At 38.5% G+C, this 16,089-nt stretch overlaps 1 protein-coding gene across 1 annotated transcript in view; it reads left to right on the top strand.

Moving 5' to 3' along the window:
* Window positions 1-554: 554 nt before the first annotated feature.
* Window positions 555-16,089, top strand: part of RCC1L (RCC1 like) — a 96,275-nt gene continuing 80,740 nt past the window's right edge. The window contains exon 1 of the mRNA XM_044054132.1: window positions 555-615. Coding sequence (XP_043910067.1) covers window positions 557-615 — 59 coding nt within the window. The 5' untranslated portion in view covers window positions 555-556. The remainder of the gene's footprint in view (window positions 616-16,089) is intronic.

Genomic DNA, 16,089 nt, shown 5'->3' with positions numbered 1-16,089 from the left:
TGTTAGAACTGCTGGTCTCTGGTGCCTAATTTTGGGTTAACAGTTGTAGATGGACCCATTACCCAAGATGGCAACACTGTTCTGAATCTAACCGAAACCCAGTTCAGGAATAAGCAAGATACTTGCAGTTTTTAAGACTTGGGAGGAGTCTGATCAGCCTGTTTGCAAGATTCCTCGTGATTTTTAATGCTGTTGACATAACTGTTGTAGTAGGTCATCTGTCCTCTTTCATGTAGAGCAGTGTTGAACACACTTAAGCGTAGTAAGCATGGTGCACTGTCATGCAAATAAAGATCCTTATTTCATTTTAGCTAGAAACTTCCTACCAGGTTGGTTTACTCTTGTAGTGTTGCATGAATAGTCTTTGGGTAGTGTCCTTTCTGGCGCTGAAATTGTTATTCAGTTGTTATAGACAAAAAAATAATCCACTAAATGTGCTAGCATACTATTCAGTATGAACCTGAAAAACTATTTAAGAAAAAAAAATACTAGAATTATCTCTGTGCGGCTTTACACTAAAGTAAAATGTTTGATAATCTTGTTTTTTTAGTTCGGTATGGGAAACAATGCATATGGACAGTGTGGAAGAAAAATAGTAGAAGGTGAAGTTTACAGGTATGTACTTTGACCAATGACTAGTACAGTAACATAAAATGTTGTACTTCGTATTTTATCCAGACATTACATTTTTAAATGTCCAGTAAATTGTATACTGACTGATCAGGCAAAGTTGTTATTGTATGGGTACACGTCATCTGTTCTTTAAAATGGTATCTTGCAAAATTTTGTGTCATTGTGATTCATTAATTCTCCAACACCTGCTTTATCTTTTTGCAGGGTTGCAAGAGAGTCGGAACATATCATGGCAAGTAGCAGGTGTGAAGGGGGGAAAACAAAGCTCTTGGCAATATACCAGTCCATTGCAGTGTGGGTGTGCAGGCACACACTTTTCCCAACACATTAGTATACAAGCAATTCAAAGGGTCACAGTTCACTTAGAGAAAGTTTGTGAGACACAAGAGGAAACTTGATCATGCAGTGAACATTCACACAGTCCTAGGAAGGACATGCGGGATCTGTGTAGAATGAACCCCCACAAGGAATAGAACTGTTAAACCAGGAGCTGTAAAGTAGCAATGCCAGTTCCCATTTACCCTTTAATGTCATCAGTTTGTTGTTATTTAATTGTACTGCTACTTTGGCCTCCCACTGGAGCTTCAGTAGTGTTTAAGCACCTGCCTTTCCATGCCTGAATGTATGTGCATTGTTTAGGCCCTGACCACTGTCACCTCATGCAGCATCTGTACAAAAAAAAAATTAAGAGGGCACCCCAGGACTATGTTTCCAAGATATCTGCAATGTGGTGGCACTCATTTACCCCCTCAAGCCTTGTATCTAAGTCACCTTCCCCTGACAAAGCCCCTTTGAAGGCCATATGTTGGACAACTTGGGCAGATCTCTTTGAACTCAGCATAAAATGGAACTGTCCAATGTCCACTACTCTGTACCACTTGTAGTGAGACATATCTTCTGTTTAAATAGGAAGAATAAAGTGTACATCTAATTGTTAATGACAAAGAATGAAACTGTCTAGGTTACAGCCTAGTTGATCTCATCCAAAGGGTCATGCTTGTCTCTCAGTAGCACCAAATTGGTTTTTGTTGGCCCAGGGCTTCTTAACCTTTTTGTAAGTCTGGCAGTCAGAATATTCCAGACTGACTGTATCAGGCAAACACCTTCGTAGTGTAGCAGGGACTTGGCACCTACCCTCATCAAAGAATTCATAGGACCAGATGTCAGTCAGAAGGAGGAGGATAAAGATGACAGCTTAGAATATAGGTCACAGACATACTTCCCCAGGGTTACAATACTGGTAGTGAGGATACCTCCGCCCCAGATTTCCATCGGACAACCTCATTTTTGCAAGTAACTTGGTCCTTTTGAGGGACAATTTACAATGGCAGGCTGATGAAGTGTCGAATGCCTGAAAGAGAGCTTTTGAGTTAGTAGGCTATGATACCCCCACCACCACAACTAGCAGTTGCCCCTGTGCAAGGAGCACTCGGACATATTTGAATTTAATTCCTGGGGTCCAGATTCACAGTCCCCCTGGCTTCTAAAAGGAATACAGATTTTGCAGGTTTCAGGGACGCCACTGTTTCCTTTATAAGAACTCTGTGGCAGACCCTAAAGCCCTTTCTGTAAAAGCAACTAAAGGGATCTGACTCCTTCCCGAGAGAAACTCTTCCTAACTTTAAGGAAAGTAGACTGTTGGGCAAATAGCTCCATAACAACAGTTTTTTGATGGAATATAAACACATACCATTGTAATCATTCTTCCTTGGCAGTAGCTCCTTACTATCACAAATCTCCCATTTTGTTTTTTTTTTCTGTATCTATCATTATAGGAACCACACTAGCAATTAGCATAATTACTCATTCCTCTGTCCCTGATATTCTGCTGAATATCTATTCTGAAATCCTGTCTTTCAAATTCACATGCTTATTTCTTTAAAAATGTGTGTCCTCCAGCATTGCTGTTTGCACTCTGCATTTCATTATATAATTCAGTATTCTTTCCTTTTTATCTATACCTGTAAGGCCATTCACATTTCAGGATAATATGGACAGCATAGCCACCATGGTATTAAAAAAAAAAAAAAAAAAAAAAGCTATTGTTCCCACCTTTTATACATGATATATATTTTTTTGAATGTGTATTTCCAGCTTTTATGTTACATGTATATACTAATATTTGACAGGCTGAGCTTTTGTACATAGCTTCAAATGGAGATTAGGAGAAACAGTGTCACATTTTTCAAGACTTTTTTTGTTTAATATAAACCCTCAAACAAAATAAAAAAAAATGAATGCAAAACACCCCCACCCCTATTAACTTGGAACAAATGCACAAAACTATGTACATCTTTAAACATGATGTTTAACCTTCTGGAAGTGAACAGTTGCCCCAAATTGATGGGTCCACCTAAAAATAAGGTTACCCAGGGTAAAGCACATGCTACAGCTTGTGCTGTCACTTCACTGGTTGCTGTCTGTTTTCTTGTCTCTCTCTCTGTCTCAGATATGAAAGCTAGCTTGTATGCTTTCAGAAAGCTTCAACTTTTAGCCCTAAGAAAAATGCAGTGGCTATCTTCAAATAAGACCAAATTGTGAATTGCTCTGTTAACTGCATTAAAGTATTAAGGCTGCTAGGGAGGTTGTTTCCTCTTATTCAGTTCACAGAATTTCAAACTTAATTTTTTTCACTAAACTGCTTGCTATTGTACCCTTAAATTTTGCATTTCTCTCTGCAAAGAATAGTGAGAATTCTGAAGATTAACTGCTTTGCACCTGCAGACAGCTTGTGTTCATGGAACTGTACTCAGCAATGAGTCTTTCTAAATTTCACCCAGAAAAGAATGCACAGCTGCCCTCATCTGCAGACATCTTGACTTCACTGAACGTTTGGCAGTGGAAAACAAACAAGCCAGTATCTGTGCAGTTATAAGAAGCTTAGTGTTTTCGTGGCTGTGTTTTGTTTTATTTTTAATGCCTACATGCTTATAAAAACCTGTTTACAGCTTAAACCAAAGGTAATAATCTAGATATTTACTGTTGTAAAAAAATTATATATTTGTGTATGTGTGTGTATATATATATATATATATATATATATATATATATATATATATATATATATATATATATATATATAAAAACATTACATTTGCTTTTGTCCAGCCTTTTTTCTCTTGTTATACTGTAAAACCTATATTTCTTACAATTACAAAAGTACTTGTTTAGTATATTTAACGCACACAAATTCCGCAGTGGTGCAGCGGTAGCGTTGTTGCCTCACAGCAAGAGGTTCTCCATTCAATTCTTGGCTTGGGTTGGGAGTGCCTTCTGTATGGAGTCTGCATGTCCTCCCCACGGTCGAGTGGGCGTTCGAAAGACATGTGTTGAATGGGTGTGCCTTTGTTGAAGGTTGGGCTGGCAACTCGACACCATAAAAAGCAACTGCCAATCATTAGCGGACCGGAGTTCCACTGTGGCGACCCCTAACTGGGAAAAGCCGAAAGACAAACAACAACAGCCATTAAAAAGACTCTCCCCACGTTTAAAATACCCTTGACTACACACTGTACTCCCCACGTTTAAAATACCCTTGACTACACACTGTACGAAACGGTTACTGTATGTAACATGCAGTTTATATCTTGAAATGTATAAAATACTAATGTTGTGTTTTTCGGCTTTTCCCGGTTAGGGGTCGCCACAGCAGAGCTCCGGTCTGCTAATGATTGGCAGTAGATTTTTACGTGCCCAGTTGCCGGCCCTGACGCACAACCTTCAATGAAGGTAGACCCATTCACGCATGTATCCACACAGAAGACTCTTTAGCTGAGTATCAAACAGGACAACATCTTACTGTGAGGTGACAAAGCTACAGCAGCACCACCACCGCAGTACTAAATTTTTACTTATAGTTTTCCACTTTTAGTTTCTTCCTAAACATTAATGATATAAAGTGGGGTATATGCTTTAGAGTCTACCCACAAGTTTAATGCAAGTCATCCAAAGAACTATAGACCAATAATTTACCTTCTGATAATGTAAGGAAAAGTTGTAACACATGAGGAGAAGTATAAGGTAATATCTTCGCTTAGTTTACTGATAACATTTCAAAATAAAGTAGGAATAAATATTGAACCAGAAGTATACAACATTAGACAAGTGAAAATGCAAAAAAAAAAAAAAATAGCATATAAAGAAAAGAACTACAAGAGAAGGAAAGAAAAGTAGACAACTTTTGGGAAAAAAACTTATGTTGACCAAGATTTGACACAGGAAAGAAAGGTGAATTGAAACTAAAAGATGAAAGGCTAGTAATAATGCCCCAAGATAGTCTTGCTGCATATATATTGTCCATTAAAAAGTGGGAGAAAAAGACAAATGCAGGCTCTGTAAGAAAGATGTTACTGAGTGTGACACACACATGGCTGTAGTTCTGTATACCAAAAGGTACAATAATGTGGCAATACTGTTGCATTGAGGATTGCGCAAATGTTACACTATAGAAGTAGCTGAAAAGTGCTGGAAACCTAATCCAAAAACATCGACATTGATAATATCACATAGGGGAGTCTACTTTAAAATACTGAATTACCATAATGTCAACTTGCAGAACATTGAGACGAAAACCACAAAATTTTACATTAACGAATGCTCACATCATCGTATGTTTTCTCTGCGAAAGGAGCCAGTTGGCAATCATTGTGAACTTTGCCCTTTTCTCCACTGTAGTTCGATCTCAGAGTTATGTTTAGTTGGGGGGAGGGTGGCAAAGACCCCCACTTGGGTGGGTTGTATTTGCTTCAGTTTTTTTTTTTTTATGTACTGTTGAGCAAGTGTTTACTTATGCAGTGAAAAATTACGATAATGTGAACGTTCATTAATGTAAAGTTTTGTGGTTTTTGTCTCTACATTCTGCAAGTCGACATTATGGTAATTCACTGTTTTAAAGTAGATCCCACATGGGCTCATCCATTACCAACAATTCAAAAAATAAATGCAAGAAAATCAGATAGACTAGTCCAAGAAAAAAGACAAAAGTAACTTTGATCATTGAAATTGCTACACCCAGCAATTATTGTATCTCACATACTGAGAAAGGCAAATCTTTAAATTACCAGGATTTGCAAGCAGAACTGAGAGCAATGTAAAATAAAGGTACCCAAATCAGTTCCAGTTGTAGTAGGAGCAACAGAACTAATATATTTATATATAAAAAAAAAAATTCAATGGTACTTATTTATGTTACTAATATATATAAGCCCATATGAACTGCAGAAGGAGGCAATTCTGGGCACATTGCTGGTGCTGAGAAGAGCACTCTTGGCTAACATCAAAGACTGAAGCCGTGCTAATTTCATGAATTTTATTTATGCCCTGACATAGGAGTGGCGTCCATTCCCATCAAGGTATCTAAAAATAAATAAAGCATTTACAGAAATTAACCCAGATGATATTTTTGGTGGTGGTTACCTTAGACAGGAGAGTCTTTTAATTGCAGGTTATCCCGTGCAAAGAATCCTTTATTGGTATTCTACTTGGAAAGGATTTTACCTAGTGCTTCAGTCTCTCCTTTATACCAAAGGTCATGACAGAAGTGGCTGCAAATCAAGCAGTGTATCTTCCAAGCTTTCTTTACAAAACCGCAAAACAAAGGGTGGAAAATAATCCTGCATTGCTTAGATGTACACAAACTGTTAAGGTAATGTCTAGATGGAAGAAGGGACACCAGCACTGGCCAGCTATGTTTAGCCTTTGCAAAAAACAAAGTATTCCCTATCTTAAACCAATCCATATCAATTAAATAGAAAAGCACTTACCAGGACAGGTCACTCCACCAGTTCATATCTACCACTGTAGCCTTTCCTGAGTGATGATAGAAACTGCCACATAGTCATTGGTCAACATTTTCTTCAAACACTACAGGCTAGACATATCCAGAGTTAGAGCATGGTGCGCTGCTACTATGACTAAGGGCATATTGCTTTCATCGTCCTCAAAGCTACTAAACACCTAAAGGATATGCGAGGAAATCTTTGGGAAACTTCCATGAAGGTATGACTAGAGAAGTGATTTAGATGAAGAACATAGTATTGTTGTGTTATCAACTTACCAAAACTTTAAATGTTCGTGTAGTCACTCCTGCATTCTATTTTCCAACCCTTCCGCCTTCCCCTCTTCACAACCGAGGTGCATGGGACTGGAGTGGGAATCCATCTTAGTCACTCCTCCCACCATTTTTGTTTTGCCGGTCTTTCTCTCCTTACCATGCAAGCTTTCTCTTAACAGTTTAATGAGACTGAGAAGTCTACAAATAATGCATACTGTGTTTCTAGCAGCAGTTCCTTTCCTAGGCAGGCAGTCTAGCTTGTCTCATTCTGGGTGCATCTTGAGTGGGGGCAAGAAAGAATAGAAGATGGCTGACAATACTTCTACCTTTATATGTCGATGTGATGATGTTTGCAAAGTGTAAGCTCAGTGTATGGGATAAAGGGATGAGTTTATAACACTTTGGCCAAAAGTAGAATCTGCCTGTGACAGAGATCTCTAAGCATAGTCACTACTACATTCGTAACTTTAAACCACTACAGTTATGGTGCTGTGTGTGTGTACAAACTAGATAGGTAGCGTTATAGAAAGAGTTTTTGAAAGGTAAGGTTAAAGTTAATTCTAAGAAGCTGGGACAGGGTTAGGGTTAGGGTTAATAGGTATTAGTGGAGCGGGAAGCTCCAAGATTGCACTGCATATTCCCTAACTACAGAAATACTGGCAAAAAAGACAGTTTGATGTTCTGAACATTCTAACAATGAAAGATTGAATGGATATTAATATCAAACAAACAAATGACTCCATAATTTGTTTGTTAGATATTAATATCCGTTCAGTCTCTGCGCTCTCAAATTTCCAAGTTCATTCAGAAAGCTCGATGATTGGGGAGCTCAGTGATCCTCATTGCCCCTTTCTGGCCTCTCCAAGTTTGGTTCTCCATTCTGTGGTCTCATGTAATGTGTCCACCTTGGATGTTAGATAGGTTCTGGATCTGATTACACATTCTTCAGGGATTCCTCACCCAGACTTAGTCATCCTGAAGCTCATGGCTTGGCTGCTCCAGTTTCCATGTTAATTAGGACTCCCAGGCTGTCTTTCCGTGTTGAGAAGATCTTTGTAGCGGCTCATAAGTCATATACCAGGAAGGTTTATTCAAGTAAATGGAAGCACTTCTCAATTTGGGCTTCTCAGCATGACCTAGATCCTTTCACTGCGCCAGTTCTGGCTATTTTGGAGTTTTTGGCGGGGATTTTTAATAATGGTGCTAGCTTCTCTATAGTTAAGGTACAACTGGCAGCAATTTCTAACCTCTACATAGACGAGAATTCGGCTTCTTTGGCTTCATCTAAACTTTGTAAGACCTTTTTGAAAGGTACCTTCCTCCTTAGGCCGCCCCCTTGGGATCTCACCTTTGTATTGCAGGCATTGGTTCCTCCTCCTTTGAACCAGCGGCCATGGTTGAGTTGCAGTTTCTGTCATGGAAGACAGCCTTTTTGAGTGCAATTACCTCAGCCAAGATGGTTTCTGAGATTCAGGCCTTATCTGTCAAGCCCCCTTGTATGGTATTCCATAAAGATAAGGTGTCTCTGCAAACTAATCCATCTTTTCTAGTGAAGGTGGCATCAGAATCTAATATTAACCAAGTTATGAATTTGATAATTTTCTTTCCAAATTTCGAGAATAAGGCAGCGTGCAAATTGCACTTACTTGATGGTCACAGACAGCTGCATTTCTATTTGCATAGAACAAAATCCTTTCACAAGTCTAATCAACTTTTTCTTTCCCAAAGCTTTCTTGGGGAAGCCTGTTTCTAAAGTTACTATTGCTCGCTGGATTTCTGAATGCATTTCATTAGTCTATAGAGCCAAATGGTTATCTCCACCAGGGCATGTCAGAGCGCATTCCACCAGGTCCGTAGCTACTTCTGCGGCCTTTTGGTCCAGGATTTTCTGGATATCTGCTCTGCAAGCTACCTGGGCGTCCTCACACACTTATCTCCCATTATAAACTGGACCTTCTTTCCAGGGACAGGGCATCCATCCTTTGGCACAGCCATGCTTTGGAACATCTTTCCATGAGGACCTCCCAGGGTTTATTGCTAGTTGGGGACTCTGTCCCTCAGGCTGAAGATCAAATGAAAACGACAACTTCAGATAAAGAAGTTATGTACTTACCATAACATTCCATCTGAGTTGTTGCTTTTCATTTGTCTTCAACTGTCCCTCCCTCCTCCTCCTGCCTTGTGTGGCCTGTGTAGTGGACTGAATGGAAGAGTCATAGCCCTTCTGTCTTGGCTAGTCTTCTCCTGATAAGTTGTTTGTGGGTGGTGCCAGGTTTATAGGCATATTGTCTTATTTTGGATGCTACTGTTCTGTCAAAAAAAAACAATTGCAGACAGTGGATTCAATAAAAGAAGTTTACTGGTGCATCCAGTACTTCGGCTTTCGCCTTCAAAGGAATAACTTTTACACCAAATGGCTCTCTCTTGTATTGTGCTTAATCATTCAACAAGTACATAATTGTATTAAAAACAAATTGCCTGTAATACAATTAAAGTAACATTTTCATACACCTACAAATACACCTTTGTGCCTGATATGAGCAGAAGAAGCAAATATAAACTTTATTATTTGAAACTGAATTCCTGGTTAAGCCTCCTAGGATGTAAAGTGCTAACATTTATAATCAGCTTGGTTTGTAAAGTTAATTTATTTAAGAATTATTCCCCTAGACAATCATGTGGTTTAGTCAAGATAGTAAAAAAGAAACTGGCATCTGAATTATCATGACTGTTCAAAGAGTAATATGCTATTGGACTGTCCATTCTTTTATTTCTGATATCACCTAAGTGTTCCATGATGTGCTTTTTCACCCCCCCTTTTGGTTTCACCTATGTACCAAAGAACTGGTACACAGTCACAACCAATGATGTAGACCACTCCACAGGAATCGCACCTGAATTCATCTTGGGTCTTGTATATCCTGCCATTGATGTCTACTCCATCCAGGTTTCTAATCCTCCTACAAACCTTGCATCTGCCACAAGGAAAACTCCCCTTATGAGTACCTGTTGTTCCAATTTTTCCCATATTTAACAATTCTTTTAAATTCAGATTACAGGCAGTTTATTTTTAATACAGTTATGTACTAATTGAATGATTAAACGCAATATAAAAGAGAGCCATTTGGTGTAAAAGTTATTCCTTTGAAGGCGAAAGCTGAGGTACCGGATGCACCAGTAAAGTTCTTTTATTGAATCCACCGTCTGCATTTGTTTTTTTGACAGTTTGTTGGAAGTTCGTTTGTATTTCTTGGCATTTATCTGTGTGTGGACTAGCGGAGCAGGACATTATGGCAGCTGAAGAAGGTCCATTCTTGTGTTCTGATATATGGAAGGAGAGGGAAGAAAGAATGGTCAGTGAAGAACTCTGGTCCTTGGGAGAGTGAAGTGCATATGAAACAGACTTTGACAAACTTGAGCGGTTACTAGTGAAGGAGGTAACATTATACTATGATAAACTCCTGGAAAAATATGTGGTCTTGCATATTACTGGTTGCAAATCAAGGAGGAGACTGATTTTTTTGGAGGAGTGGAATGCTGCCTTGTTGTCTTGCACTAAAGCTTGGCTTAAAATTTTAATTAAAAGGAACACTCGCATGCAGAGCATATTTGTTCTGAGATCATACAACTGCAGAACCGTTTAGCCTCTATAACTACTGAATCCGCTGTGGATATGAAATTGAAAGAAATTAAAGGCTAAGGTTGTCCAAGCAGAAGAGGCAGTAGTGCTCCGTAGTAAGGGGAAGCCAGAGAGGGACATCAGTGATTATCAAAACAACTTTGATTTTTACTTGGCAGGGTAAGTTCAGGAGGGGAAAAGCGATTGGTCGACGTGCTAGTGACAAAGGCGTGATGTATGTAATTCCTCGTTGTCAACTGCCTTGGTAGTAAGAAAAGTGTCTCTTTCGAGGAGCTGAATGAGGAATCCATGGATACTGCAGGCCAGCAAGGTACGCCACAACAATCCAGGGGTCGTGGATATAGATGGCAGGGAAACGCGAGTGTGAGCAACAAGAGCAAGAAGTAGTAGTATTGACTTCTGTAGGATTTAACACTGATAACACAAGTTATAGCTTTGGTGCTAGGCTTGATACTTTTGTTTGTAGCAGGTATGTGACTGGTCAAACTATTCAAAATGCTTCTGAATATTTAAAAATTGAAAATTGATCAGACTTTGTGCTTAACAATGAAATAGTCATTATTTAACAAAGGGGTGAAATTTCCCCAGCTTAGCTGACCTCACCTTGTAAGTGATGCGGTTTTGCCGCAAATTACATTTAAAGTTATTTTTTTAGAAATCAAGGCTATCATGAAAATGTCCAAGAGATAATGTTAACTTTGCTGAAAATATACTTTCAAATGGTAATGATTCCTTGTTAAATCTCTCAGTTTATGAGAATGAATTGTATGATGTATGGGAAACTCACAGTTTGGGGGAATATGAAAATGTCGATGGGGCATGTTTTGTGACTGGATATGAGACCCAAGTGCCCTATGTAAGCCAGCTTCATCCTCCTAAAATTTCCTCCAGCATTTGCACATTTGAAAGTGTTTTATGTAGACAGCTGGAGGTAGAATATGAAGAAGCCAAATTGGTTAATAGGAGATTTAATTTAAGTAAAGGAGAATGGGAAGCGCTGTTGAATTTGCGAAAAAAGAATTGAGGTTATGTGTTTACCCAAGCAGACAGAGGGGGAAATCGGGTTATTCTTTCTAGGCCACAATATAACAACACGGCTAATGATTTGCTGAGGGACAGTACTGTATATGAAGTATTAACTCGCAATCCGGTATGTGAATTTAACATGCAATTTTTGGACCTTCTAGAGAGATTTTTTTTCCTGCTTCAGATGTGAAAAAAGTTGTATATTAGGAACCCCAAGGCTGTGAAATTCAAGGTAAAACCAAAGATTCATAAAGATCTCACTAACTCCCCAAGCAGACCAATTATATCGGGTAGGGGAGCATATTTGCAGAATGTGGGCATTTTCCTAGACCATCAGCTTAAGGCGTGTTTAAATAGGATTGTGTCACACACAAAAAAATAGAAAAGTGGCATGAACTGAGATGAAAGTTATTATTGGGCAAGTGTTGATGTTGATCATTATATACTAGCATTAAATGCAGGTGGAGAATGGAACCAGTCAAAAACATGTTGGGTAAGGTCCAAGGACTGGTTATGTGTTGTGTTGTGTTAGAATTTTCATTAATGCGCAACTGTTTCAAATTTGAAAACAGGTGTTACAAAAAGACGGTACCGCCATGGGGCCATCTTATGCCCTGACATGTGCCATCATTTTCATGAATTATTTTGCAAATTCGTACATTTATAGCACCACATTTTACAGTCCGAAGATAATCATCTATAAAAGGTTTATAGATTTGATTTTTATTTGTAAAGGAGTTATGTGAGACTTTATGGAAATTATGGCAGATTTGCATAGAACCCAGTTCGGATTGGAGTTCACTTTTCATACACATAGAGAGGCAATCCAGTATTTGGACCTAGAGAGGGGATAGAACTGTTCAGTATAGGCCATTTGATAAGGAGATAGCGGTCAACAATTTTTTGATGGTAAGCAGCATGCATGCTCATTTATTGGCATCTTTGCCATATGGTGAATATTGGCGTATTGCCAATAATACATCTAATAAATCACAGTTAAAATGAGAGTTTTCCAAGGTGAGGGTTAGGTTGACAAGCAGGGGATAGTCAGAAGACATTTTGAGTAAAGCTGTAAGTAAAGTCTTCAACAAAATAAGGGGAACTGGCACAGCAACTAATACAAGGGGATATAGTAGATATGAAGGACTGAGTACTAACATGAGAAATGGTAATGATACAGCTAGGTTATTTTTTGTCAAAAGATATTCTCCCCTGTCTTCTTTACTCAAAGGGTTGATAAATAGATTTTGGCCAATAATTTCCAATGATAACAGCCTTAAAGATGCATTTCCAAAGGGGGTCACTTTTTCTCATTGTAGATTTTTGAATTTAAAAGAATTGTTAAATATGGGGAAAATTGGAACAGCAGGTACTCGTAAGCGGAGTTTTCTTTGTGGCAGATGCAAGGTTTGTAGGAGGATTAGAAACCGGGATGGAGTAGACATCAATGGCAGGATATACAGGGCCCAAGATGAATTCAGGTGTGATTCCTGTGGAGTGGTCTACATCATTTGTTGCGACTGTGTACCAGTTCTTTGGTACATAGGTCAAACCAAAAGGGCGATGAAAAAGCACATCATGGAACACTTGAGTGATATCAGAAGTAAGGGCAGTCGAATAGCACATCACTTTTTGAACAGTCATGATAATTCATATGCCAGTTTCTTTTTTAGTATCTTAGCTAAACCACATGATTGTCAAGGGGAAGAATTCTTAAATAAATTGTTAACTTTAGAAACCAAGCTGATTATAAATTTTTGCACTTTACATCGTAGGGGACTAAACCAGGAACTCAGTTTCAATGAATAAAGTATGTATTTGTTTCTTCTACTCATATCAGGCACAAAGGTGTATCTGTATGTGTATGAAAATGTTAGTTTAATTGTATTACAGGCAGTTTGTTTTTAATACAATTGTGTACTAATTGAATGATTAAGCACAATATAAAAGTGAGCCATTTGGTGTAAAAGTTATTCCTTTGAAAAAGAAAGCCAAGGTACTGGATGCATCAGTAAACTTCTTTTATTGAATCCACTGCATGCATTTGTTTTTTTTTTTTTGACGGTTTGTTAGCAGTTCGTTTGTAATTTTTGATAGTACAGGCCGGATCAGAGTCTCTGAGGTTGAAGACAAATGAAAAGCAAAACTCAGATGAAACATTATGGTAAGTACAATAACTTCTTTATTCTAACAATTGCCATCAGAGAGAAATTCAAGGTTGGTAGAATATCATAAAGACCTTAAATGAGTTGTGGTAACATGCGAGAGCTGAGAGGGGGTAGTTTAGGTGGGAGTGGGACAAGGACAGGTCCAGGAATTAGTAAATAAGTCTTTTGAAGTTAAGGAAGTTACCATTTGCTCTTAGAGAAAGGGCAAGTTTGTTCCAGGCATTGGTAACAGAGTGGCTGTATAAAAGTTTGCCAATATTTTTATTGGGTTTGTAGATGTCTGAGAGGTATAGGTCTGTACTGAGTAGGTTGTGCTTAGGAGAGTAGGGAGTGATGAGGTGTGTGAAGGTAGGACAGTGGGAGGATTGATTTAAGATAGTGTGTGTGAGGTGGTTGGGAAGGAGGAGTTGGTTATTAAATGTTCACCTTTCAGTTTTTGTTTCCCAAATCTCATATGCTTAGATTTTGATGTATTTATCAGCATATTATTCTCCTGTGCCCGGATGGCCAATTTAGTCGAGTTCTTTTGTAGACATGCCTGATCTGTAACGCATGTAATCAGTTTACCCAGTTTTAGGTCATCTGCAAATAAACTGTAGAACACATCAGATGAAAAAGTTAGGGCTGAAAGATGCAATCTAAACAGTTAAGGGCCTAGGCGAAAGCCCTGTGGGACACCCTGACTGCAACCAAAAATTTCACCTGGCCAATTCCTGTATGATACTTGTGTCCTATTTGTAAACCATGTAGCTGTCAATATCAAGAGTACATCAATACCTAGTTCTAATTTATTGATCAGTGTTTTGTGTATGAACCTGTTACATACTGAAGTTAAATCTATATAAATTGCATCATAGCACAATTTTTCATTCAAAGCTGTTGTATCATGTTACAGGTGGTAATAGATCTATTTTCAACACATGTTTGATATATGGTTTCAACATATGTTTGATATATGGTTTCAAGCTCCAACCTATCCAATTCTGACTAACTTATCAAATATTAACTTCTCCATTATTTTTCCACAACATGAAAGTAGACTTAAGGGTCTGTATGACTCTGGGTTTGTCCTGCTCCCCTTTACCTTAAAGACAGGATCTGATGTTGTCTCCTTTATGCTTATCCTCCTCTTCCGCTGATTCCAAAACTTTTACAGAAAGCAAGCATGCTGAAGAGCTCAGTAATCTTAATTGCCCCCTTCTGTCCTTGGCAAGTTTGGTTCCCCTTGGTACTGCCTCATCTTTGTTATCCCCCATGGATATTGGAGCCTTGTCAGGATCTCGTATCTCACCCATCGGGGATTCAACATCCCAACCTTCTCGTCCTCACGTTAACCGCATGGTTTCTTCAATTCCAGTAATACTTAGACAGCCCAGGCTGTCTTCCCAGTTCATGATATTATTTTGGCTTCACAAAAAACAAGAAACTGTATCGGAGCAAATGGCAAAGGTTTTCTATCTGGGCTTCTAACCAAAATATCGACCATTTTTTGGCCCCAACGTCTGCAGATTTTCATTTTCTTTCAACCCATTTTAATGAAGGTGCCAGTTTTTATACAATTAAAGTTTAGTTGGCAGCAGTCTCAAATTTCCATTCAGGAAATCAGTCTTTCTCCCTGGATTCTTCCAGTTTGTGTAAAGCCTTTATGAAGTGATTTTTCTTCTCAGACTTCCAGTAAAGGATCCTTCACCACCTTCGGACCTTACTGTGGTTCTTGCTTACCTCAGAAACCCTTTGACCTGTCAGATAAATGTGATCTAAAATTTCTATCATGGAAAATGGTATTTTCAGTAGCTATAACTTACAGGAAAAGAATCTCTGAAATCCAGGCTATGTCAATGAATCTTTACATTATTTTTTATAGAGACAGGATTTCTCTTAGGACTAACATTTCCTTTGTGTCCAAAGTGGCTTCTAAAAATAACATCCAACAATGTATTAACTTACCAGTCTTTTTAACAAATTTTTCCGATAAGGGAAGAGTACATGTTACATCATCCTGTTGTACACAGACAACTACGTTTTTATCTTAACACAACAAAACAGTTTAAGAAGTCAGATCAGTTTTTTTTGTATCCTTTCCCTCAAATTATCTGGGTCAATCAGTTTTTAAACTGACCCTAGCTAAATGGATTGCAGACTGAATTTCATTGATTTTTCTCTCAAAATGGTTTAGTTTTACCAAGACCTGCCTGAGCTCATTCAACTCTATCCTTGGCTACGTTATTGGCCTTTTGATCAAGCATTTCTGTTGGTGACATCTGTGCAGCAGCCACATGGTCCAAGGCTCATACCTTTATTTCACATTACAAGTTGGACATCATATCCAGAAATAAAGCCTCCTTTGATTCTGAAGTGCTCTGGAATATCCTTCCATGAGAGCCACCCAAGGTTTACTTAGCTGGGGACTCCACTCTGTCCCATTAGTGAGGAAGAATGAAAAAGGACGACATCAGATTTAAATGTTATGTGCTCACCATAACTAGGCATCTGTGTTTTCCATTTTTCTTTTTCCTCACCTTCCTTCCATCCATCCCCCATTCCTTGTTTTCTTCTGGAAGAACTTGTTG

The sequence above is a fragment of the Protopterus annectens genome, chromosome 13.part0 (genome assembly GCF_019279795.1).
Source record: "Protopterus annectens isolate FY-2018-M chromosome 13.part0, PAN1.0, whole genome shotgun sequence".
NCBI classification, from domain to species: domain Eukaryota; kingdom Metazoa; phylum Chordata; order Ceratodontiformes; family Protopteridae; genus Protopterus; species Protopterus annectens.
The sequence above is the reverse complement of the archived record's forward strand: the minus strand, read 5'-3'. Positions and strand labels throughout refer to the sequence as shown.